The sequence below is a fragment of the Thalassophryne amazonica genome, chromosome 6, assembly GCF_902500255.1.
Source record: "Thalassophryne amazonica chromosome 6, fThaAma1.1, whole genome shotgun sequence".
Taxonomy (NCBI): Eukaryota; Metazoa; Chordata; class Actinopteri; order Batrachoidiformes; family Batrachoididae; genus Thalassophryne; species Thalassophryne amazonica.
Genome location: NC_047108.1, coordinates 60,752,511 through 60,779,746, shown reverse-complemented (window position 1 = coordinate 60,779,746; position 27,236 = coordinate 60,752,511). Strand labels below are relative to the sequence as shown.

Genomic DNA, 27,236 nt, shown 5'->3' with positions numbered 1-27,236 from the left:
CATGATGGCGCGGCGTCATTGTTCCACTGTCTGGGGAGAACTCGGTGTTATCATGTTTTCCGATTGTCCGCTGCGTGGAGTGTGGCAGGAAAAACCGAAGACGCTTTCTCGCGAGGTGCGAGAAGAACGTTTGAACCAAGAAAAAAAGCCACTTGTCCGGTCGGACAATGATTAGAGCTATTACTTGTCCGATCACATTTTACACTTGTCCCGGACAATCAGACAAGCGTTAATGTCGAAGGTAGGACTTTGACAACATTAATAAAAAACTGTCGGTGCTGTTAATGTTCTTTCTTTTTCTTTTTCTCTCCCTCTCTATCCCTCACCTTGCTGCTCTGGGAGACGCGCAGACAGCCTGAGCCTGATAGATCCAACCGTCAGGCTTCATATCACTGCCTGACTTGTCATACTGAGACGTTACGACTGCTTACACAAAAATAAACAAACATATGTTAACTTGCCCAGACACTGAGCTCTCCCCTTCCTCGTTGATGACTCCGATATGCTTTTGTTTGAGGTGCTGCATCATTACCGTTGTACTCCTGTGCCATGCGAGGTCCGACTTCCAAATGTTGCAGTTAACAAATGTCTTTGCGTTGTTTAACGTAAAGTGCTCCCACACTTTTGAAGTCTTAACTTTCTTTTGTCTACTTGCATCTGCCATATTCTAACTGTGTAGCTCTACGAAACAGCGTCTGATCTGCTCTGTGCACTGGCAGCTTCTGGCACCATAATCGCTCGACACAACGCATCGATGACGCAATGCGTTGCCAACGCCTGTTGTCATCGATTTTTATCGATTTTATCGATTCATTGTTGCAGCCCTACATAACAAGAATTAACTGATTTATTCATGGTGTACTTTGATGTAAAAGATTAATCCTGAAAGCAACTCTGTTTTGTCTATGTAATATCACATCGATGTGTCTCTTACACTCCATGTTAGCGTTAGCTAACAAGAGAAGTGAAGCTAACAACTGGCAGCAGAAAGATGGTGCCCAATACGTGGGCAAGCAAATTCAAGATGAAATAATATAAAACTAGAAGCACTCAGAGTGCAAACCTCCGCCAACGCCATGGGGTCACTGACGCCATAACATCTACACGCCATGGAATCACTGAACCTAAAAAAGTCTAACAATGATGTTTGCTCAGTAGTAAAAAAAAGTTTAATCTGCTGTGACTGGATAGCATGTATCCTTAGCGCTTGGCATCACAGTTTATTGCAACTTGCACCTTTCTCAGAAGCTACTGTCATCTGAGCACTGATATTGATATTGCATGTGCTTATAGACAAAAACAAATGAGACAAAATTCAATTTATTATTCAACTAAACTGCAAATATATGAATTTTTTAACATTTATGAAACACTTCTCTAAATAAATAACAGTAAATTCTGAAATAGAAGTATTTTTTAAGTGTTGCATGTGCTACATAATGAAGTGCACCTTCTATATATTCAGTGAAGTGCACCGAAGCAGAATATATGCGACAGTAAGGTGCTGATGTCAGCCTCTGGGTTTTCTGGATCCTAGGCGTGATTCATCAACACCTGGGAGTGGGTTTTGCACCTTGTATACTTTGTTCAGTGATGTGCACTGAACCAGAACTTAACCACTGCTGAGTATACTGCTGACTCATCACTTTGCTTTTGCTAAGTGAAGTAATCTGGATAGTGATATTCATTGCCACTAAAATATAATAATGCCAAATGATAGTCCTTCAGCTAATAAATTCATTGTGCTCCCCAGCCCTGTATAGTTTGTCATGAGGGATTTCCTCTTTGCAGTGTGTTGTATTTGACATCATTTACTAACAAGGCCATAGGGTCACTGACCCTAAAGAGATTCCCTCGTTGGCAGTGATCTATTCAACAATTCAGTGTTACAACCAAAACTATGATACATACACTTTTCTTTCCTTTATATTTGACATCCTTGACCATGAAAACATACCACTAGAACCTGGAATCACTTTTATCTCTTTATTAGTTCAAAAGTTACTGTATAAAAACGATTTTTCGGTAATGCCAGTTTGCTTCTGGATCTAGCTCCATAACATTTGAAGCTACATCAAATCTGATGACACCTTACTGAATCAGTACAGATTCAGCTACAATTTGGTGCTAGTTGTGCTTCTCTAGCTTCATTTGTCACCTCACACTGACACATTTTCTATTTTCCCTATATTTTTGCATATTCTGGATCATCATCACCAAACTTTGTTGTTTAATAGAACATTTGACTATGTTACACCATAATTTTTTTCAAGCCTTTCTGCCTTGTTTTTGTGGAGTTAGAAACTAGAATGTCAAAATTCCCCCTATCCCGCAATGGTGAAGAATCCTTTAAAAAATTCCTGGATCCGGATTGTGATCCGGATCACCACTAAAATTTAATCACTTGTTCCTCTTGTCATTTCCAACCACGCCACAAAATTTAATCAAAATCCGTTCAAAACTTTTTGAGTTATCCTGCTGACAAACAGACAGACAAACAAACAAACAAACTCGACCGAAAACATAACCTCCTTGGCAGAGGTAACAAAACACTTTCAAAATTGTTAACACTGAAAACAGCAGACACGTTCTAGTGTTAATTTAACACTGGTGACTTTGCTGTGTGGTGATTCTTGCCGATGTTGTGACAGTGTCTAATAACATCACTGATCTGACATAATGGTGCTGTGGTGGTGTCATGACAACACAGTGGGTGGGACACTTTTGTAAAACTAAATAACCACAGACAGTCATGAACTAGACTTTGGTTTAGCGATTTTGTCAACTCATCAAAAGTGGAAATCCTGCTTTGCTGTCACTACAGAGAGATTTTTTTTTCTGGGCGGTCCAAGACATCACATAAAAGAGCATCTGCACCAACCTGAGTTGTAGCAGTGATGGACAACACAAACGTTGGAACTGTGGAGCAGCTCAGGTTCAGGAGGCGACCCTGAGAAATAACAAGGGATAATAACAGCAATGGAGACCATCACATAAAAGCATCAACAGTTACAGACTACAGCTGGCCACTACCCTCATGATGATGCAATACGAATGTACGTTGGAATACAAATGTACGGTGGAACACACACACACGCAACTGTGCACACAGATGTTTGTGTGTGTTCCAACGGTAGAACACATCATCATTACTCACCAGTTTGCTAAAACACCATGGATAAAATAAGCATTAAATGTCTGAAATGGGAGATTGTTTTCTTTTTAGTTTTTTTTTAATTGCCAGCACGTGTTGTAGAGTTTGTGCATAATGGATTACAGGGCGCATACCTGCAAGTGAATGTATCCCTGAGCAACTACAACCCCTGGCAAAAATTATGGAATCACCGGCCTCGGAGGATGTTCATTCAGTTGTTTAATTTTGTAGAAAAAAAAAGCAGATCACAGACATGACACAAAACTAAAGTCATTTCAAATGGCAACTTTTTGGCTTTAAGAAACACTATAAGAAATGAGGAAAAAAAAATTGTGGCAGTCAGTAACGGTTACTTCTTTAGACCAAGCAGAGAGAAAAAAAAATATGTAATCACTCAATTCTGAGGAAAAAATTATGGAATCATGAAAAACAAAAGAACGCTCCAACACATCACTAGTATTTTGTTGCACCACCTCTGGCTTTTATAACAGCTTGCAGTCTCTGAGGCATGGACTTAATGAGTGACAAACAGTACTCTTCATCAATCTGGCTCCAACTTTCTCTGATTGCTGTTGCCAGATCAGCTTTGCAGGTTGGAGCCTTGTCACGGACCATTTTCTTCAACTTCCACCAAAGATTTTCAATTGGATTAAGATCCGGACTATTTGCAGGCCATGACATTGACCCTATGTGTCTTTTTGCAAGGAATGTTTTCAGTTTTTGCTCTATGGCAAGATGCATTATCATCTTGAAAAATGATTTCATCATCCCCAAACATCCTTTCAATTGATGGGATAAGAAAAGTGTCCAAAATATCAATGTAAACTTGTGCATTTATTGATGATGTAATGACAGCCATCTCCCCAGTGCCTTTACCTAACATGCAGCCCCATATCATCAATGACTGTGGAAATTTACATGTTCTCTTCAGGCAGTCATCTTTATAAATCTCATTGGAACGGCACCAAACAAAAGTTCCAGCATCATCACCTTGCCCAATGCAGATTCGAGATTCATCACTGAATATGACTTTCATCCAGTCATCCACAGTCCACGATTGCTTTTCCTTAGCCCATTGTAACCTTGTTTTCTTCTGTTTAGGTGTTAATGATGGCTTTCATTTAGCTTTTCTGTATGTAAATCCCATTTCCTTTAGACGGTTTCTTACAGTTACGCTGACTCTAGTTTCCTCCCATTCGTTCCTCATTTGTTTTGTTGTGCATTTTCGATTTTTGAGACATATTGCTTTAAGTTTTCTGTCTTGCTGCTTTGATGTCTTCCTTGGTCTACCAGTATGTTTGCCTTTAACAACCTTCCCATGTTTGTATTTGGTCCACAATTTAGACACAGCTGACTGTGAACAACCAACATCTTTTGCAACATTGCGTGATGATTTACCCTCTTTAAAGAGTTTGATAATCCTCTCCTTTGTTTTAATTGACATCTCTCGTGTTGGAGCCATGATTCATGTCAGTCCACTTGGTGCAACAGCTCTCCAAGGTGTGATCACTCCTTTTTAGATGCAGACTAACAAACAGATCTGATTTGATGCAGGTGTTAGTTTTGGGGATGAAAATTTACAGGGTGACTCCATAATTTATTCCTCAGAATTGAGTGATTCCATATTTTTTTCCCTCTGCTTGGTCTAAAAAAGTAACCGTTACTGACTGCCACAATTTTTTTTCCTGATTTCTTATAGTGTTTCTTAAAGCCAGAACGCTGCCATTTGAAAGGACTTTAGTTTTGTGTCATGTCTGTGATCTGCTTTTTTTCTACAAAATTAAACAACTGCATTAAAATACTCTGAGGCCGGTGATTCCATAATTTTTGCCAGGGGTTGTATTATCAGAAGACAACATAAGAGGTCACACGGAGACATTATTTAAAAGAAAGTAATCTCTAGATTTGAAGAAATTGTTTACAGTGAGAGTGGTGGATGCATGGAACAGCCTGATAGAGAACGTAGTAACAGCACAGAGTGTGAACAATTTTAAAAGTGGCTTAGACAAACACTGCAGAAATGCTAACAAATATAATATAGGCGGCATTAGATAAATCAATAAGCATACTGCTATTGGAGTATTTAGTTGTCATTCATGTATATGGACCTTGCACCTGCATCCAGTAAGGCCCCATAAAAATACATCATCCTTGACATGAGAAAAAAAAAGTGATGAGGGAAGGCGGATTTTTTTTTAGAGAGAGAACAAACAAAACAGTAAAATTTTTAAGTTGGGAAATGAATTGTCATATGAATTAACACCAGTTTACGGCACTCAGGTCATTTTATTCTCAGGTCATTTTATTCTCGAGGACTTTGGAAACTTGTGGCCATCAGCAAGACAACCTGCACACTGTAAATATCGCTCATGGTCGCCTTGGGGGGGAACGCTCACCCGTACCATGGCTTCAGCTCCTTGGCCTTCTCCAGCCTGACTCGATAAACTTCAGCCGTCTTCAGCCAAAGCATACTCGCCACCTAGCGGACATGCCGGTTCTTGCAATAGCTGTATCACCGTCAATGAAACTTGCCAAAAAAAAAAATGATGTGGGCCAATTGCAGCATGCGGATGATAAACTAATGTTTTTATTGTTGTTTTTGTTTTTTTTAATGGGGCCTAATTTAAGATATGTGGCTAATTTATTTATTTAATGACTTATGCCATTAACATGTGCAAAATCCTCACTGACATACTGCTGTCTACATCACTCACGTTCAACTGCACATTTACTCTTTGTAAATGTCTCCACCCCAACACACACATGCTCTCTGGGATCCTAGTAAATCAGGGTGCAAGAGAGTCTTGCCCGAGGACACAGATGGATAACGTGTGCACTAGTCAAACCCAGGTGTACATATTGGCAGGCTTATTCACTGAGCTACCTGCTGTAATCCACAGAGTGCAGTGTGGGAATTAACTGCTGTGACTTACAGTGAGATGTGGAAATCTTTATGAAAGCTGAAAGTGAGTCGATATTGAAATGAAATCCTGGGATAGAAGTTGAATCCGTTGTTAATTTATATTACATTTGACACAACCTAGTGATGGACCCTCAGGAGCCACTAATCACAGATTTCCAAACACCAACAGGGAGATACCAAGAGGGTCAGCTGTTCCAAAATATCAGATCATATCGCACATGAAAAACTGGTTTCATGTCATCGCTGGCTACCATGGTAATGTTGGGCACTTTGTCTGGCAATTAATGATAGCCAAAAACCAAAGATTGTGAGGAAGGTCATTTTAACAACAGACAACCTGACTACATGGTGGCTTGGACCATCTCAAAAACAGAGCTCCCATAATGCCGCATTTTCTCACACAGAGATAATGAACTACCACGGAACCTTATACTTCGATCTAACCACCACTGCATGGTGCTGTAGCCTAAGAAACAAATAAAAACACGAGAGCTCCAGACTGTCAACACAAACCTCCCCCATCCTTTGGCAATAATGATGGTACACAGAAACAGAAGCTTCTGTTACTAGAAACCTACCGGTTTCACCATGCATCCAGAAAGTATTCACAGCGCTTCACTTTTTCCACATTTTGTTATGTTACAGCCTTATTCCAAAATAGAGTAAATTCATTTTTTTCTCTTCAAAATTCTCACAACACCCCATAACGACAGCATGCCAAAACCTTTTTTGAAATTTTTGCAAATTTATTAAAAATAAAAAACTAAGGAAACATGTCTATGTAAGTATTCACAGCCTTTGCTCAATACTTTGTTGATGCACCTTTGGCAGCAATTACAGCCTCAAGTCTTCTTGAATATGATACCACAAGCTTGGTGCACCTATCTTTGGGCAGTTTTGCTCATTCCTCTTTGCAGCACCTCAAGCTCCATCAGGTTGGATGGGGAGCATAGGTGCACAGCCATTTTCAGATCTCTTGTTGTGTGGGCCGCTGAAGAGGAGGTACTGCTGGCCCACCACCACCAGAGGGCGTCCTGCCTGGAGTGCGGGCTCCAGGCACCAGAGGGCGCTGTCGCCTCACAGGAGCAGCCGGGGTGACAGCTGTCGCTATCACCGACGACAGCTGTCATCAATCATCAGATCTACAATGGTATATCAGCAAGACGGCATCTCCACCTCATTGCCGAGATATCGTTCTACCTGAAAGGTAATATCCTCAGCCTGACAGCTCGATAGAAAGCCTTTTTTTGTGATTTTGTGAGTGATAACAGACTTTTTCTCCAACGAGAGGTGGAGGTAGCTTCCCTGCCGTGCAGATTGCTGGGTGCAGACGCACCCACGTTTAACTGTGTTTTTGTTCCTCGCCAGCAGTACCAGGTCCGACACGCGGAGGCAGTGGCCACCTGGGAGTTCGGGACTTGGCGGCTCCAGTATTCCCGGGGTCTGGTGGCGGAGGAAATCGTGTGGTTCCGGTTCTGCTTTGGACAGGCATCTCCTATCCTCGAGCCTGCCCACACGACACCTTGTAATTTGACCTTCGATCTATTGTGTGATCTGTTGTGTTTGTTGTGCACGTTCGCAACAGTAAAGTGTTATTTGACCTATTCCATTGTCCGTTCATTTGCGCCCCCTGTTGTGAGTCCGTGTACTTACACTTTCCCAACAGGATATCTCGGCCAGCGTCATGGATCCCGAGGGGCGTCAACCGGCTGTTGAACGGCCAATGGAAGAACAGGGCGCACAGGCGTCCGCAGGAGGGGTGATCGGTGAGTTGCAGCGGATCCTCACCGCTTTCACGACTCGGTTGGATTTGATGACCGAGCAGAACGTCCTCCTGAACCGCAGGGTGGAGGCTCTCGCCGCGCAGGTGGAAGCGCGCCCTCCGGGTGCCGCTGCGGCTCTCCCTCCCGTCGACCCTGTGCGTAACAGTGACGTTCCACTGGTCGTTCAACGACCCCTCCCACCTTCCCCGGAAGCATACATAAGCCCCCCAGAGCCATACGGAGGCTGTGTGGAGACGTGCGCGGATTTCCTTATGCAGTGTTCGCTCGTCTTCACACAGCGTCCCGTCATGTACGCGACTGATGCTAGCAAAGTAGCTTATGTGATAAATCTGCTTCGTGGTGAGGCACGCGCTTGGGCTACAGCGCTCTGGGAGCAAAATTCACGGCTCCTTCTGACATATGATGGGTTTGTGAGGGAGTTCAGAACAGTGTTTGATCACCCAAATAGAGGAGAGACCGCTTCAGCTGCGCTGCTGTCAATGAGACAGGGGCGCCGCAGCGCAGCTGCCTATGCAGTCGACTTCCGCATCGCGGCTGCGAGGTCAGGCTGGAATAGCACTGCCCTCCGCGCCGCCTTTGTAAACGGACTGTCACTGGTTCTAAAGGAGCACCTGGTGGCTAAGGATGAACCGTGGGATTTAGATGGGCTTATCGATCTCGTCATACGATTAGACAATCGGTTGGAGGAACGCCGTCGGGAACGAGACGAAGGGCGTGGCCGGGCACGCGCCGTCCCTCTCCCTTCCGGTTCCGATCGCGTTCCGCCCTCCCCACGCTCCACGGCCCCTGCGCCTCGTGTGGTTACAGCTCCCCCTGCTGACGAAGCTATGGACACGAGCAGGGCCACATTTAGAGCACCAAGTAGACAGAGGAGGCTGGACCGTGGGGCGTGTTTTGTTTGTGGCTCGATAGAGCATCAATTGAGAGACTGCCCCGAGCGGTTAAACACCAACGCCCGCCCTTAGAGACTGGGCTAGGGGTGGGCCGAGACATTCACATGGGACACACCCACATTGCTACACGACTCCCAGTTACAATCCTGTATGAGGATTTAACCCTGAAGGCCCCAGCACTGGTGGACACGGGCTCTGAAGGGAATCTGTTAGACAGCAGATGGGCCAGGGAGATAGGGCTCCCTCTGGTGGCTCTTACCTCGCCTGTGCAGGTACGAGCACTAGATGGCTCCCTCCTCCCTCCAATCACGCATAGGACACCACCTGTAACTCTGGTGGTGTCAGGGAATCACTGGGAGGAAATCGAGTTTTTTGTGACTCCAACTACCTCCCGTGTGATCTTGGGGTTTCCCTGGATGTTGAAACACAATCCCCGGATCGACTGGCCGTCCGGGGTAGTGGTTCAGTGGAGCGAGACCTGCCATCGGGTATGTTTAGGTTCCTCGGTACCCCCCGGTTCCCAGGCTAAGGAGGAGGTCAGAGTCCCACCCAATCTAGGGACGGTGCCGGTGGAGTACCACGACCTGGTTGACGTGTTCAGCAAGGATCTGGCGCTCACCCTTCCCCCCCACCGTCCGTACGATTGTGCCATTGATTTGGTTCCAGGCGGTGAGTTCCCGTCCAGCAGGCTGTACAACCTCTCACGGCCTGAGCGCGAATCAATGGAGACCTACATCCGGGACTCTTTAGCCGCCGGGTTGATCCGGAATTCCACCTCCCCGATGGGTGCAGGTTTCTTTTTTGTGGGTAAAAAAGACGGCGGACTTCGTCCATGCATTGATTACAGGGGACTGAACGAAATCACGGTTCGTAATCGATACCCGTTGCCCCTGTTGGATTCGGTGTTCACACCCCTGCATGGAGCCCGAATATTCACCAAGCTAGATCTTAGAAATGCGTATCACCTGGTTCGGATCCGGAAGGGAGACGAGTGGAAGACGGCATTTAACACCCCTTTAGGCCACTTTGAGTACCTGGTCATGCCGTTCGGTCTTACAAACGCCCCTGCAACGTTCCAAGCTTTGGTTAATGATGTCTTGCGGGATTTCCTGCACCGATTCGTCTTCGTATATCTAGACGATATACTCATCTTTTCTCCGGATCCTGAGACCCATGTCCGACATGTACGTCAGGTCCTGCAGCGGTTGTTGGAGAACCGGCTGTTTGTGAAGGGCGAGAAGTGTGAGTTCCACCGCACATCTTTGTCCTTCCTGGGGTTTATCATCTCCTCCAACCCCGTCGCTCCTGATCCGGCCAAGGTTGCGGCGGTGAGAGACTGGCCCCAACCCACAAGCCGTAGGAAGCTGCAACAGTTCCTCGGCTTTGCTAATTTCTACAGGAGGTTCATTAAGGGCTACAGTCAGGTAGTTAGCCCCCTGACCGCCCTGACCTCACCAAAAGTCCCCTTCACCTGGTCGGATCGTTGCGATGCCGCGTTCAAGGAGTTGAAACGGCGCTTCTCGTGTGCACCAGTTCTGGTGCAGCCCGATCCTAGCCGCCAGTTAGTGGTTGAAGTGGACGCCTCGGACTCAGGGATAGGAGCTGTGCTGTCCCAGAGCGGGAAGACCGATAAGGTCCTTCACCCGTGTGCCTATTTTTCCCGCAGGTTGACCCCGGCCGAACGGAACTATGACGTCGGCAATCGAGAGCTCCTTGCGGTGAAAGAGGCTCTTGAGGAGTGGAGACATCTGTTGGAGGGAACGTCCGTGCCATTTACGGTTTTCACTTACCACCGGAACCTGGAGTATATCAGGACCGCCAAGCGGCTGAATCCCAGGCAAGCCCGCTGGTCACTGTTCTTCGGCCGTTTTGACTTCCGGATCACCTACCGTCCCGGGACCAAAAACCAGAGATCGGATGCCTTGTCCCGGGTACATGAAGATGAAGTCAAAGTGGAGTTGCTGGATCCACCGGAACCCATCATCCCGGAGTCCACTATCGTGGCCACCCTCACCTGGGACGTAGAGAGAACCGTCCGGGAGGCCCTGGCACGAAGCCCGGACCCTGGGACTGGGCCGAAGAATAGACTCTACATCCCACCAGAAGCTAGGGCTGCAGTCCTGGACTTCTGTCACGGTTCTAAGCTCTCCTGTCATCCCGGGGTGCGAAGAACCGTGGCAGTTGTCCGGCAGCGCTTCTGGTGGGCGTCCCTAGAGGCCGACGTCCGGGATTATATCCAGGCCTGTACCATCTGCGCCAGGGGCAACGCCGACCATCACAAGGCCTCGGGATTGCTACAGCCGCTGCCCGTGCCTCATCGCCCCTGGTCCCACATCGGCCTGGATTTTGTCACGGGCCTCCCGCCGTCCCAGGGCAACACCACCATTCTCACGATAGTGGACCGATTCTCCAAGGCGGCCCACTTCGTGGCCCTCCCGAAGCTCCCAACAGCCCAGGAGACAGCGGACCTCCTGGTCCACCATGTCGTCCGGCTGCATGGGATTCCAACAGACATTGTCTCTGATCGTGGTCCCCAGTTCTCCTCGCACGTCTGGAGGAGCTTCTGCCGGGAACTGGGGGCCACGGTAAGTCTCTTATCCGGGTATCATCCCCAAACCAACGGGCAAGCAGAACGGGCCAATCAAGAAATGGAGCAGACCCTGCGTTGCGTGACAGCCGCGCACCCGGCGGCCTGGAGTACCCATCTGGCCTGGATCGAGTACGCCCACAACAGCCAAGTGTCATCCGCCACCGGCCTCTCCCCTTTTGAGGTGTGTCTGGGGTATCAGCCCCCGTTGTTCCCGGTGGTTGAGGGAGAGGTCGGTGTGCCCTCGGTCCAGGCCCACCTGCGGAAGTGCCGTCGGGTGTGGCGTGCCGCCCGTTCTGCTTTGCTGAGGGCCCGGATGAGGACAAAGGCCCATGCAGACCGGCGGCGGACCCCGGCTCCTATGTATCGTCCTGGGCAGGAAGTGTGGTTGTCAACCAAGGACATTCCACTGCAAGTGGCCTCTCCAAAACTACAAGAACGGTACATAGGTCCATTTAAAATTCTCAAGGTCATCAGTCCCGCCGCAGTGAGGCTTCAGCTTCCGGCCTCACTGCGGATCCATCCCGTGTTCCACGTGTCCAGGATTAAACCACATCACACCTCACCCCTCTGCACTCCGGGTCCGACACCACCTCCTGCCCGGATCATCGATGGCGAGCCGGCTTGGACAGTGCGCCGGCTTTTGGATGTCCGACGGATGGGCCGGGGCTTCCAATATCTGGTGGACTGGGAGGGGTACGGCCCCGAAGAACGCTCCTGGGTGAAGAAGAGCTTCATCCTGGACCCGGCCCTCCTGGCCGACTTCTACCGCCGCCACCCGGACAAGCCCGGTCGGGCACCAGGAGGCGCCCGTTGAGGGGGGGGTCCTGTTGTGTGGGCCGCTGAAGAGGAGGTACTGCTGGCCCACCACCACCAGAGGGCGTCCTGCCTGGAGTGCGGGCTCCAGGCACCAGAGGGCGCTGCCGCCTCACAGGAGCAGCCGGGGTGACAGCTGTCGCTATCACCGACGACAGCTGTCATCAATCATCAGATCTACAATGGTATATCAGCAAGACGGCATCTTCACCTCATTGCCGAGATATCGTTCTACCTGAAAGGTAATATCCTCAGCCTGACAGCTCGATAGAAAGCCTTTTTTTGTGATTTTGTGAGTGATAACAGACTTTTTCTCCAACGAGAGGTGGAGGTAGCTTCCCTGCCGTGCAGATTGCTGGGTGCAGACGCACCCACGTTTAACTGTGTTTTTGTTCCTCGCCAGCAGTACCAGGTCCGACACGCGGAGGCAGTGGCCACCTGGGAGTTCGGGACTTGGCGGCTCCAGTATTCCCGGGGTCTGGTGGCGGAGGAAATCGTGTGGTTCCGGTTCTGCTTTGGACAGGCGTCTCCTATACTCGAGCCTGCCCACACGACACCTTGTAATTTGACCTTCGATCTATTGTGTGATCTGTTGTGTTTGTTGTGCACGTTCGCAACAGTAAAGTGTTGTTATTTGACCTATTCCATTGTCCGTTCATTTGCACCCCCTGTTGTGGGTCCGTGTACTTACACTTTCCCAACATCTCTCCAAAGATGTTAAATCAGATTCAGGTCCGGGCTCTGCCTGGGCCACTCAAGGACATTCACAGAGTTGTCCTGAAGCCACTCCTTTGACATACTGTATGTGTGCTTAGGGTCATTGTCCTGCTGAAAGATGAACTGTCGCCCCAGTCTGAGGTCAAGAGCGCTCTGGAACAGGTTTTCATCCAGGATTACTGCAGAAATCGTTGTCCTTCTGGTTCTCCTCTCTCCAAAGAGAAATGCTGGAGCTGTGAAAGAGTGACCATCTGGTTCTTGCTCACCTCTCTGATTAAGGCTCTTCGCCCCTGATCGCTCAGTTTAGACGGGCGGCCAGCTGTAGGAAGAGTCCTGGTGGATCTGAACTTTTTCTCTTTACATATGATGAAGGCCACTGTCCTCATTGGGACCTCCAAAGCAGCAGAAATGTTTCTGTGCCATTCTCCAGATTTATGCATCAAGACAATCCTGTCTCTGAGGTCTAGAGACAATTTCTTTGACTTCATGCTTGGTTTGTGCTCTGACATGCACTGTCAACTGTGGGACCTTATATGTAGACAGATGTGTGTCTTTGTTACACACAGATAACATTCTGATCATTGGTGACTTTAACATTCATATAAATAAGCCTTCTTATCCCCTCTGCAAATCATTTATGGAAATTGTGGATGCATTAGGATTTCGGCAATGCATTCGGGATTCAACGCACATTAGTGGAAATACCCTGGATCTGGTTCTCGCATGTAGTATTGCTGTCACGAATATTGACATCATGCCTCTTACATCAGTGGTCTCTGATCACTCACTTATTAAGTTTACAATTTCACTGCCGTGTTTAGTGGAACAACAACCTTATTTATCATTACGGCGATGCATCAACTCCTCAACTAAGACTGAACTAGAAGCTAGACTGCCTGATGTCTTAGCCTCACTTAAGACAAATACGCAGTCAGTAGACAGACTTGTGGATAGTTTAAACTCAGTGTTCTTAGTTTTGGTTTTTGTTTTTATAAATTTGCAACAAAAAAAACTTTGAAAACTTTGATTGAAAACTTTTTTCACATCATCATTATGGGGTATTATGTGTAGAATTTTGAGAAAAAAATGAATTTCATCCATTTTAGAATAAGGCTGCAACATAAAAATGCAGAAAATGTGCAGCACTGTGTATAGATACATCTTTGGATGCACTGGGAAACATAATCAGTGATGTTTCCTGAGATCTTTGGGTGTTTTGGGTCTTGCAACATCAGACACCTCCCAGGCAACCCAGCTGGGGCTGATCAGATCCCGACTTGTGTCCCAGCAGCGCTGGCCCACTTCTCTGACCTTTTGATCCAAATCCACCTAGAAGCTTTCTCTGCAGCCTCTGTGGTAAATGGACTACATTTATTTAGCGTTTTCCATCTGCATCAGATGCTCAAAGCACTTTACAAATAATGCCTCACATTTACCCCAATGTCAAGCTGCTGCCATGCAAGGCACCCACTACACACCGGGAGCAACTAGGGGATTAAGGACCTTGCTCAAGGGCCCTTAGTGATTTTCTGGTCAGGCTGGAATTTGAACTGAGGATCCTCTGGTCTCAAGCCCAACGCCTTAACCACGAGACCATCACCTGCCCGAATGTGGTGAACCCGATGGTTCTCCTCTTTGCAGCTCCTGTGATGCCAAGGAGGGTATAGGTCTTACACAGGGAGTGGGCAACAAATCCTGGACATCCCACCTCTACTGGCTGACAGCGGGATTTCCAGCCTCTACTCCAACATTCGTCTGTGAGCTCATGGTATTTTAGCCTCTTCCGCTCACTGCCCTCTTCCATTTGGTCCACCCAGGGGACTGTCAGTTCCAACAGGAGGACTTGTTTAGAAGAAGTCGATGTCAGCACCGCGTCTGGTCTCAAAGAGGTCGATGTTACATACTCTGGGAACTTGAGCTGGTGCACCTTCACCTTAGCAATTGTGTCCACACTTCTCATTTACAGTATGTGCCACATTGGCTTTATTAGCAACATTAGGAGGGTTAACGTTACATACGAGGTCTGTGAGAAAAGTATCCGACCTTTTTATTTTATGCAAAAAATATATGGATTTGATTCATATGTTTTTACATCAGCCAAGCTTGAACCTTCGTGCGCATGCGTGAGTTTTTTCACGCCTGTCGGTTGCGTCATTCGCCTGTGGGCAGGCTTTGAGTGAGCACTGGTCCACCCCCTCGTTGTTTTTTCATTGCGAGGAAATGGCGGAATGATTTGGGCTTTGTTCCATCAGAATTTTTTCAGAAACAGGCAGCTGGAAACCATTCGGAAAATTCACATGGCTTTCGGTGAAAATTTTATGGGCTTCACAGAGATTATTGAGTGTTACTACAGCTTTAAGGACGGCCCACAATGGCGCACGGTGCATCGTGCTCCGAGCCGCGATCGACAGCCAGAAACCACCATTTCATTTCTAAACAGATAGCTGTATGGATCCGGGACCATTGTGTGCAATTTCTCTGGTTATCACAAGAGCTGGACATCAGCCATTTTCCGGCAGATTTCACTTTTAACAAGAGATTTTGTCATGGAAAACCGCGCGGAGGCTTCGCGCGTCACGACAGAGCCGCTGATGGAGCGAGACAAAGAACACCTCCGTTTTGGAGTGTCAGAGGACAACTTGGGACATGCCCAACTCTCCAAAATTTCTCTTATACTCACTCGACTGGTAAGCCACTGAAAGCCGAGATAGGCATGTCCCAAGGTGTGTTTGTCTGATCCAAAACAGATCAGACAAACAGAATGCGACTTTTTAACCTCTTAAAATACATCAAGGTTAGCCATCTATGAATGTGTCTTAGGTCTGTATTCCAAGAATGTTCCCTGTGGATTTCAAGAGTCTGCCAGTAATAGGACTGGACTTACACTGAGCACAGAGAGACAGACAGACGGACGGACAGATGGACAAAAATCCTTTGCAATACCCAATGGCCATATTTGATGGCTTCGGGTAACAATGGCTTCGGCTCTCAGACTGCGGGCTTACTTGTAGTTCCTAGGGTTTGTAAGAAGTAGAATGGGAGGCAGAGCCTTCAGCTTTCAGGCTCCTCTCCTGTGGAACCAGCTCCCAATTCAGATCAGGGAGACAGATACCCTCTCTACTTTTAAGATTAGGCTTAAAACTTTCCTTTTCGCTAAGGCTTATAGTTAGGGCTGGATCGGGTGACCCTGGACCATCCCTTGGTTATGTTGCTTTAGACGTAGACTGTGGGGGGGTTCCCATGATGCACTGTTTCTTTCTTTTTTTGCTCCGTATGCATCACTCTGCATTTAATCATTAGTGATCGATCTCTGCCCCCCTTCTCGGCATGTCTTTTTCCTGGTTCTTTCCCTCAGCCCCAACCAGTCTCAGCAGAAGACTGCCCCTCCCTGAGCCTGGTTCTGCTGGAGGTTTCTTCCTGTTAAAAGGGAGTTTTTCCTTCCCACTGTGGCCAAGTGCTTGCTCATAGGGGGTTGTTTTGACCGTTGGGGTTTTTCATGGTTATTGTATGGCCTTGCCTTGCAATATGGAGCGCCTTGGGGCAACTGTTTGTTGTGATTTGGCGCTATATAAGAAAAAAGTTGATTGATTGATTGAACAATAATTTTGCGAGACATTTTTGGTCAAATCATCATATTTGACCTTGTCTGTTTGTGCTACTAATGGGGATTTCCAATGTGTAAACCACATGTTTAATCAGGACATTTTCACAGAATGTTTGAAGTTGATGGCATATAGCTGTACAGGAGACATCTTTATTCACTGAGCCCAGAGGTTCCAGTGATGCAGTTTGAAGCTACAGAGAGACATTACCTCTGCCAGCAGGATGACCCTCTTTCCATCAGGCCAGATGATATGGTCAACCTGAGATCGCACTCTCTCCCAGGTCAGCTCAGGGCTGCGTAGGCTAGCCTGAGAACAAAAGAGACAGCTCACACTTACATCTGTATCATAAATATATATCCTCAGACAGACAGACATAAGCACATTATGCACAAAATGTGCATACAGTAACATAAAAGCATTATTTACCACATCAATTTCAGTATTGGAATGTCCCATGTTGCAGACGATGCAGCCATTCTTCATTCTGTCAAGCTGCTCTCTGGTAACAACATTTTTGTTACCTACATTTTAAAAGAGAAATAAATCAGTCATGTGTTACAAATAGAATGAACAGCATCAGAGGGCTGATGCACACATACCCTGTGCACTTTACACACCAGGACAGAAATGTACAAGTAAATATACATACGTCTGGAATGATGTTTTTGAGTATGTATGACATCTTCATGCAACTTCTGTGTGACCTCATTATAAGATCATTCACACAAATCAATCACAAATAATTTGCTGATCAATATATGCTTTAGATCATACATCTAGGCTTCTCAGTTGTTGAGATATCAAAAAATAGGAGGGTGTTTTCCAGACCATGTGCACCTTAATCTTGGCCTTTGACAAAACTAATCCAAAATTAATCTCCAGATATCTATTCAAGTAATATTCGCACCAAATTTGAAGGAAAGCCATCCAGCTATTTTTGAGTCATCTTGTCCACAAACAAGCGTGCACCAGTGAAAACATTATCCAACTATTACCGCCTCGCTGACACACAGGGTCATGAAGTGATATTAGAGGACGACACAATAAAAAAAAATAATTATTAGGATTTTATTTCTGCCGGGTTATAAAATGAGATGTAATTAGTACAGAAAAATACTTTCAAACAAATTAATGCTTTGACCAAAAGGGACCTCACACAGGACATGTAAATGACATGCGAGCACCAATCTTTCACCAAGCACAAAGCGTTGCAGAGTGCAAAATACGTGCAACTGTTAGTTTACACCTTAAACCAATGTCATTTTACGATTTATGTGCATCCACACACAAATGAGCACATTCAATTAGCACGCATGGTAAACAGTATGACAATGTGCAGGTGTGCATGTTCAGAGTTGCATCTCACTAATGTGTGGATTTAGCAACAGCATCTGTGATGTGATGCAAAATAAAAACTGCAAAGAAATATTATTTGTGGCAAAAAAAAAAAAAAATGCACTGTCCACCCCACTCCCCTGACATTATGAGATAAAACACACAATAAAATGAACTGAGAACAGCTATGAAACAAGAGCAAGCTGAGATTTCTGGCGTCCACCAATCCAGATCAGGATCACCTCCAAAATTTAAACGGAGTCTTCCATGTCCTAATATCTATCTGTGGTGCAAATTTGGTGAGAATCCGTGAAGTAGTTTTGACATAATCCTTCAAAGCCCTATATAAACTGAAATCTTGATCCAGAATTCAAATCACCTCCAAAATGTAATGGAGTCTTTCGTGGCCTAATATGTATCTGTAATGAAAATTTAGTCAAAATCCGTGCAGTAGTTTTGACATAATCCTGTTAACAGACAAATAAATAAACACAGATGATTTTATTACATCCTTGGCAGACATAATGAAATACGAGTATGAATACATGGAAACAGACAAAAAAAAACCTAACATTGCTGCTGCAGGCTTCACCTCAGTGTGCTTTGGTGGCTTCTGTCCACTGTGCACTCTGACGACTTGGCTATACGCCGTAAACTCACCAGAAAACTTATCGTTTTTCTCGTCAACACAACGCTGTGCACTCCGATTTAAAGGAACCAATAGATGCCACTCTGATTGGTTGATGTTATGTTGGGACTACATCATGTACATGCCTAATGAACTCAGGAAATCCAAACAACAACATAGGGTCTGTAGCATTTATGTGCAGAAGCTCTGTGATTTTTGAAAGCCAAAGTCACAGCATGAGGCAGCATACCAGTGCAAGTAATCACCACGTCCATCTGCCGGATGACCTCACTCAGTTTGACCACTCGGAAACCGTCCATGCTGTAAGAATACACATTTAGATATTTGTAGCAGCAGAAATTAAGGGGAACACAACTTGGGAAAAAGAACATACTGATTTATTTTTTTTTTTCTGGTGACATATATTTATTTGGTGCATGAAGTTAACTGACAGTTTCCTACCACGCCTGCAGGGCACAGATGGGGTCGATCTCTGTAATGCACACGATGGCTCCAAGCGCCTTGAGAGCAGTGCAGCAGCCTTTCCCCACCTATAAACCACAGCATAGTGACATCTCTAAATATACAATACAGACTCTAGCTTGCGAATTAAAGTGAGAAGTTTTTAAATTTTTTTTAAAAATGAATAATATTCACTTCTCCATAACCACACACGACCACTTGCTTGCCGCCAAACATAATATCTGTGGTCCTCTTCAAGCTGGCAAAGGCAGGAAAAATGACATTTGTATTTTTTTTTTAGCCATATTCATGAAAAAAAAAAAACTGCAGTGGAATGTTCAGACGCCAGCTGTCACGGTGAATTTTTAAAGTGTTGCATGATGCATTCATCTCACCCATCTAGAATAGATTCACGGCAGCAGTAGAGGTTGTCAAATTTCTGCTTGGTGACTGAGTCGTTCACATTCATCGCAGGAACGCACAGCTTGCCAGCTTTAGACAACTGGTAGAGTCTGAGAGGACACAGGGGGAAACATGATGCATGACACCCACAAAACAATTCACACATCCACACACATGCCAAGACACAAGTCTGTGGGACCTTTTACATTCAGAGCAACTGGCTAATTGACTGGCTAATTCCAGAGAGAGTTGTGCACGGATGTGGTCGACCTCTGTCATGTTTCTCAGCCTCCTGTCAGGGCAGTGACCTTTTGGGTCTATAATGTCAATACGCATTTATACTACTATGATCTACAGAACCCCTCCAGTAGTAGTGTGACTTTGCTAAAATTTCCATAACAATTGTTCATTTTGTGACTAAAGCACCAAATTTGGCACACATATTCTAAATTAACTAATACCTTTTTCAGATGCGGCAGTATCCTGGAGCTGACCTCTCATTACCTACAGGGGTCAAAATTTAAAAAATGTTCCAGTCATATTGAAAGGTATACGATATTATTTGTTATTCCAAAAAGGTATAGTTTAGACTATCCTTGACTAAATGTTGTGGAGTTACAGGGTAAAAACTGCAAAAACTATGACAAAGGTCAATTTCAGTTTGTACAGGGGTCAAAAGATAAAGTTGTTCCATTTTTGGTAATAAGTGATGCAAATTATTGGTTGAGTTAATAGGGTTTTAAAAAGGAATAGTTTGTCATGCTTAGTTATCATATTACGGGGTAACATGTGTCATATGTCATAGAATCCAATGAACATCAACCTTGTTTGACCTTTACTTTGGAGATTAAGCATTCAACACAGACAAAATATTCAATTTATTTATCCTATTAGCCTCCAGTACAGCTCCATCTAGAGGATAAATAAATAAACTACATAATTAATGATTACAAGACTACAGTGTCATACAAATACACCACCTGGTCCATAAATATTTGGACAACTCCCTTCGACATGTACAACCCCTGGCAATAATTATGGAATCACCGGCTTCGGAGGATGTTCATTCAGTTGTTTAATTTTGTAGAAAAAAAGCAGATCACAGACATGACACAAAACTAAAGTCATTTCAAATGGCAACTTTCTGGCTTTAAGAAACACTATAAGAAATCAGGAAAAATAATTGTGGCAGTCAGTAACGGTTACTTTTTTTAGACCAAGCAGAGGGAAAAAAATATGGACTCACTCATTTCTGAGGAATAAATTATGGAATCACCCTGTAAATTTTCATTCCCAAAACTAACACCTGCATCAAATCAGATCTGCTCGTTAGTCTGCATCTAAAAAGGAGTGATCACACCTTGGAGAGCTGTTGCACCAAGTGGACTGACATGAATCATGGCTCCAACACAAGAGATGTCAATTGAAACAAAGGAGAGGATTATCAAACACTAAAAAAGAGGGTAAATCATCACGCAATGTTGCAAAAGATGTTGGTTGTTCACAGTCAGCTGTGTCTAAACTCTGGACCAAATACAAACGACATGGGAAGTTTGTTAAAGGCAAACATACTGGTAGACCAAGGAAGACATCAAAACGTCAAGACAGAAAACTTAAAGCAATATGTCTCAAAAATCGAAAATGCACAACAAAACAAATGAGGAACGAATGGGAGGAAACTGGAGTCAATGTCTGTGACCGAACTGTAAGAAACCGCCTAAAGGAAATGGGATTTACATACAGAAAAGCTAAACGAAAGCCATCATTAACACCTAAACAGAAAAAAACAAGGTTACAATGGGCTAAGGAAAAGCAATCGTGGACTGTGGATGACTGGATGAAAGTCATATTCAGTGATGAATCTCGAATCTGCATTGGGCAAGGTGATGATGCTGGAACTTTTGTTTGGTGCCGTTCCAATGAGATTTATAAAGATGACTGCCTGAAGAGAACATGTAAATTTCCACAGTCATTGATAAAATGGGGCTGCATGTCAGGTAAAGGCACTAGGGAGATGGCTGTCATTACATCATCAATAAATGCACAAGTTTACGTTGATATTTTGGATACTTTTCTTATCCCATCAATTGAAAGGATGCTTGGGGATGATGAAATCATTTTTCAAGATGATAATGCATCTTGCCATAGAGCAAAAACTGTAAAAACATTCCTTGCAAAAAGACACATAGGGTCAATGTCATGGCCTGCAAATAGTCCGGATCTTAATCCAATTGAAAATCTTTGGTGGAAGTTGAAGAAAATGGTCCATGACAAGGCTCCAACCTGCAAAGCTGATCTGGCAACAGCAATCAGAGAAAGTTGGAGCCAGACTGATGAAGAGTACTGTTTCTCACTCATTAAGTCCATGCCTCAGAGACTGCAAGCTGTTATAAAAGCCAGAGGTGGTGCAACAAAATACTAGTGATGTGTTGGAGCGTTCTTTTGTTTTTCATGATTCCATAATTTTTTCCTCAGAATTGAGTGATTCCATATTTTTTCCCTCTGCTTGGTCTAAAAAAGTAACCGTTACTGACTGCCACAATTTTTTTTCTTGATTTCTTATAGTTTTTCTTAAAGCCAGAAAGTTGTCATTTGAAATGACTTTAGCTTTGTGTCATGTCTGTGATCTGCTTTTTTTCTACAAAATTAAACAACTGAATGAACATCCTCCGAGGCCGGTGATTCCATAATTTTTGCCAGGGGTTGTATGTGTAGTGCAGACTTTCAACTTTGCCTTGAAGGGTTTAAAAAATATTGCCTTAACCATTTAGTAGTTATAGCCATTTTGATACAGTGGCCCTCCATTTTCAGAGACCAGATGTAATTGGACAAACTAAATGCAAGGATTATTGTTCATTCAAATCATTTACAGTCAGTCTCCTGTAGTCAAGTCAGGGTGCAGATAAATGAATTTCCAAGTCAACAAACATGTCTTGGATTTCATTTACATCAATCATGAAGAAATACAAACAGCAAGGTCCTGTGTGGTAAATCTGTCTGGAGGAGGCAGTGCTGATCAGCGCCTGAAATGTAGAATAAGTTTGTTCGCAGTCTGAAAAGAGTTGGATTTCTTTGAACACGGAATGTTTTAAAGCAAGCTCAGAGTATTATTCTGTATTTTACCAAAATAAGATGTCTGTACAGAGGTGCCAGGTTTGAACGTCATGCTGTCACATTGTTGGTGTCAGTTAGTTTTAGACCTCGTTGCTCAGACTCATCTGTCCCCGTTTAAGACCTAGTAACACATCTGGCAAATGCTGATGGACTAACACTTGCTCTGCATGGAGCTCACAGTAGGCAGTCAGAGATGTACTGTGGGATTAGTGAAGTATCAACTGGGTCCCATATACAAGGCGTGCTGAAAATTAAAGTATCTTGATCTCCCCAAATTTCAGATGAGATGTTGTGAGCAAACACTCTGCCTTTCAAAAAAAAAAAAAAAAAAACTTGAAATAAAGCCGTTTTATGGAATGAAGTTAAGCTCAGGTTGTTCTGTTGTCACATTGTACAACAGAACAAAGTAAAACTGTGTCATCATCAAGAACTGTTTTCACAAAAAGTTAATCTTTTCCCCCAAAAGTATTCTTCCCACATCATGTCTGAAAATCTTATTTTTGAGTCTGTTATTAGCGGCAAGTAAGTATATCTCAAATCAATTTTAAACATTTTTCATTGATTAGAAGGTGTAGCTTGATCGACTGGTGTATACATATTTGGTCCATTACATTTTTTTTTCTGGGGGGGGGGGGGGGTAATTTTGCCTCTGTACACCACAACAACAGAGTTACAATGAAATAATTAGATTAGATTAGATAGAACTTTATTGATCCCTTGGGAAGACTCCCTCAGGGAAACTGAGGTTCTAGCAGCATTGTATAGCAGCACACAGAGTAAGAAGCACACAAGGTATCAAAAGTGAAAGTAAAAAAACAAAAACAAAACAAAAAACAAAGATGTGCCTGTTGTTTCAACGCTCAGCTTTAATTCAAGGGTTTTAGCAAAAATATTGCATTAGTCATTTCAGAATGATAGCCATTTGTACACATGGTCCTTCCTTTATCAGAGCCTATAAGTAACTGGACAAACTAAATGCAAGGATTATCGTTCATTCAAATCATCACTTTCACAGCCACTTGTCTTTAGACAAGTCAGGCCATGGATACATGAATATTTCCAAGGTCACTTGAACTTCATTTTACATCCAGTCATTAATAAATATATTAAACAGCATGATATTGTATGGTTTATATATCTGAAGTAGGCAGTTCTCAAAAACTGAGCAACTGGGCAAAAAGGAGACTAGTGAATAACAAATAAAATAAGACTGAGTCTTTAATGTGCCTTCTGGCCAACTGTAGCTGAAATTTCACATCTTCTGTTTCAGAATTCTGCACCACTCCACAATGACGCCATATACAGTTCTGTGAAAACTCCGTGGATCAGAGGAATTCTGCGGATTTCATCATGGGGAGGAGGGGGGGTGTTAGTGTTGTACTCTAATTGTGATCATCACTGAGTTTTTAAAATGCCTATCACAAAGTGTTTCCTTTTTTTACAACATCGTGCAAGTTTTATAAGTCTGCGGACACTGATCCGTGTGTTACAGATACAAATCTGTGTCCTCGAACCTGTGGAACTTTGCAGAGGAAAAATGCCACTTTACGACAGTTGTCGTAAAGCAGGACTGGTTGGTTGCTGCAGTGATGCTGTGTGGTTCCTGCAAGACGCTGAAGCTCAACATCGCATGTGGACATTGCAAACTTTTAGAGCTCTCAAGTTTTTAAAAGAAGAATTTTGCAGCATGTCTGTGTCATGGAGCGACATCAGACAGAGCGACGATGGCGAGAAAGACCGTTTGATAAGGACAAGAATCCGTGGAATTGTCACTGGCTTCATAAACACACCTGAAAGATAAACGGGAAAAGCGAACTGTGCCATCAAGAAACACAGTAACAATTTTTCTCTCCCTGGAAAATAAACATTGTGCTGTTCAAACAGGATTTTAGACAACATTATGTGACTTTTTTATTATTAATCTAAACTTTCTTTTATTGGAAAAAAGACATTGTGGCGTTGAATGGATTTACAGGAATTTACACAAGGATATAAATTAGTTTTTATTAATGTAGACTTTTTCCATGGGGAAAAAAAGACATTGTAGATTTACAGGAATTTACACAACATGTGACATTTTTACAATAAGGTATGTTATTGATATTTTACCCTGATTTTCAAAATATTCTACAAGCTTTAGCTGTGGTTTTTGAAATACTTTAACCGTCTTTTCAGTCCTCATAAATTTCATGTAGTTTAACTGTTAACTGAGTTAATGCATAATTTGGTTTACAGTTAAAAGGAAAATCATTCCAGGTCCTACTTCCACGTCGTCATTCTGTTATTTCAACATGATCATTGACAGTTCAAATGAAAGACTGAATCTAGGATCATTTAAATATGCACTTCTTTTGAGATATTTTTTTCTTCCAGGAGATGCTGAAAATGTATCATCAGATACAAAATTAGTTTGGTTTCTGGGGCCCTGTGGGCCCTAAACCCTGGCTCTACCCCCTGCAGATTTTCCTCAGATTTCACAATTTTCATTTCACAGCCCTGCATATAAGTGGTGATGGAAAATAGACCAAAGTTCCCATAAATCCTCCAATATGACTGGTGTCTGCAGGCTTACCTGTGCACCCCAGTGACGCTCTCCTCTACGATGCCCCGCACCTTCTTGAAGACAATGGGATACTTCTTGTACACCCAGTGGGTTAAGTCTCCACCATCGTCCAAAATCTATGAGAACCAAAGCAGACGTAAAGACTTTCTATTAAACCACGCAGGCAAACATTAAACTAATTAGTTTCAGCTGCGCGACATTATCGGTACGACAAAGTGTGAGTGGTAACAATAATAAAGTGATATACTGTAGATCAACAGCTCGATACAGTAGATAAAAAAGCATACAAAACAAAATGTAATTATACAAGGAAGAGAAAAACACTATCAACACTGCATGACTGGAGTGTTAATAACTACACCACTGTGGTGATAGTGATATTCCATTTAATTCAATTATCAATGAGACTACTGATCAGCAAGGTACATCCAATGTCCAGTGTTGGCGTCTATAAGGACGGTATGCACACCACACCAAAGGGTGGCGACAAAGATTCACTATTTGATACATTTGAATGACAACATTATGGGCCCTATTTTGACTATCAATGTTACATGGTCAAGGTGCAAAGCACAAGTCAGTTTGAGCCGCGTACAACTCATTATTGATACAGTCATCATGCTGCAAGATATTTGAGTCCAAACAATGCAATACACAGAGTGTTTGGGTTAAGTATCCACATTATTCAGGAGCATGTTGTGGATATACAACAAATTCCAGCAGAGTGGCACCTGTCATCACCTTAAACTGGATTGTGACAAGTTCTAGATCATTGTTATTAAAAGGACGCCTTAAAAAGTGACAGGTTTTCAAACAATTTTGCTTGTATGACACACAAACAGCAGGCAATGCGCTAGAAATGTACAGAGTGGAAAGTCAGACGGTTTATACGTGAGAACTGTTCACTCACTAGCAGGCATGAATGAAATGAATGGAAGTATTTGGAAAGGAAAGTCCAGTTTGGCAGACAGGCATCGCTCACAGCACTGTTAACGTTAAGGTAACCATGTTGGGTGTGGTGTCACTGTGTTCTGCGCACACATGAAGGCAGCATGTGAATTGATCTTTTTCTCTTATGGTTGAAGTGTGCTATTACGATTATCTTTATGTATTGTCTTTAATGTGTTTTTGTGTCATGGCATGGGTTGTTACAAATATATCAATGATGGTTGTTCAGTAGTAGCCAGTTTTTTGCTTCAATAGTGTAAAAAAAATTATTTTAACTAAAAAGTTTGTCTTCAGGTTGCCTTAAAATTTAATTTGCATTTGAGAAGATACTTTTTCTCTTTTTTGTGTGTATCAGTAACAGCAAAGTGGTGTCCTGGTGGTGCACGTGCTTTGTATCATGAAAGTTTGGGGTTCTAAGACTGGGAGTGGGTTACTATTAAAAGCCTGAGAGTTACTCCAAATGCACATATAATGAAGTGGTTAAAACTAAATGTCAGACTGACAATAAACAATCTGGTTAATGGTGCATTTTGATTTATTTTTTTATTCTGAAAAAATATCAACACCAAACCATAGATCAATCATTGATGAAAAGAGACTCAGATTCTCCTTCAAACAGGAAAATCAATAATGGGAATAGGTCTCTAAACCCCATGTTGGTCCCAGTGTGCAGTTGACCACATGGTATGACAGCGTATGACGTGTGGCGTATAACGTGTGTGTGTGTGTGTGTGTGTAAATGTGAGGCATCATTATAAAGCTCTTTGAGCACCTGCAACAGATGGAAAAGTGCTACACATGCTGTCAAATACCATGTATTTATTACCATGATGCAACAGTTGAATTACTACATAAAGTTACCTCAACTTGTCTTTTCAAGTTCAGTCAACTTAAATTGTAATGCAGCACAATCACTATACAGAAATCAATCAATCAATCAATCAATTTTATTTATATAGCGCCAAATCACAACAAACAGTTGCCCCAAGGCGCTTTATATTGTAAGGCAAGGCCATTCAATAATTACGTAAAAACCCCAACGGTCAAAACGACCCCCTGTGAGCAAGCACTTGGCGACAGTGGGAAGGAAAAACTCCCTTTTAACAGGAAGAAACCTCCAGCAGAACCAGGCTCAGGGAGGGGCAGTCTTCTGCTGGGACTGGTTGGGGCTGAGGGGAGAGAATCAAGAAAAAGACATGCTGTGGAGGGGAGCAGAGATCAATCACTAATGATTAAATGCAGAGTGGTGCATACAGAGCAAAAAGAGAAAGAAACACTCAGTGCATCATGGGAACCCCCCAGCAG

At 43.8% G+C, this 27,236-nt stretch overlaps 1 protein-coding gene across 2 annotated transcripts in view; it reads right to left on the bottom strand.

Moving 5' to 3' along the window:
• The window catches only part of ahcyl1 (adenosylhomocysteinase-like 1), a 136,572-nt gene that overhangs the window by 15,790 nt on the left and 93,546 nt on the right, over positions 1-27,236 (bottom strand). For both annotated transcript variants that reach the window (XM_034172267.1, XM_034172265.1), the window contains exons 7-14: positions 24,993-25,099; positions 19,300-19,416; positions 19,100-19,163; positions 18,905-18,993; positions 18,693-18,763; positions 16,906-17,000; positions 16,687-16,785; positions 2,882-2,950 (exon numbers count right to left, since the gene is read on the bottom strand). In XM_034172267.1, coding sequence (XP_034028158.1) covers positions 2,882-2,950; positions 16,687-16,785; positions 16,906-17,000; positions 18,693-18,763; positions 18,905-18,993; positions 19,100-19,163; positions 19,300-19,416; positions 24,993-25,099 — 711 coding nt within the window. The remainder of the gene's footprint in view (positions 1-2,881; positions 2,951-16,686; positions 16,786-16,905; positions 17,001-18,692; positions 18,764-18,904; positions 18,994-19,099; positions 19,164-19,299; positions 19,417-24,992; positions 25,100-27,236) is intronic.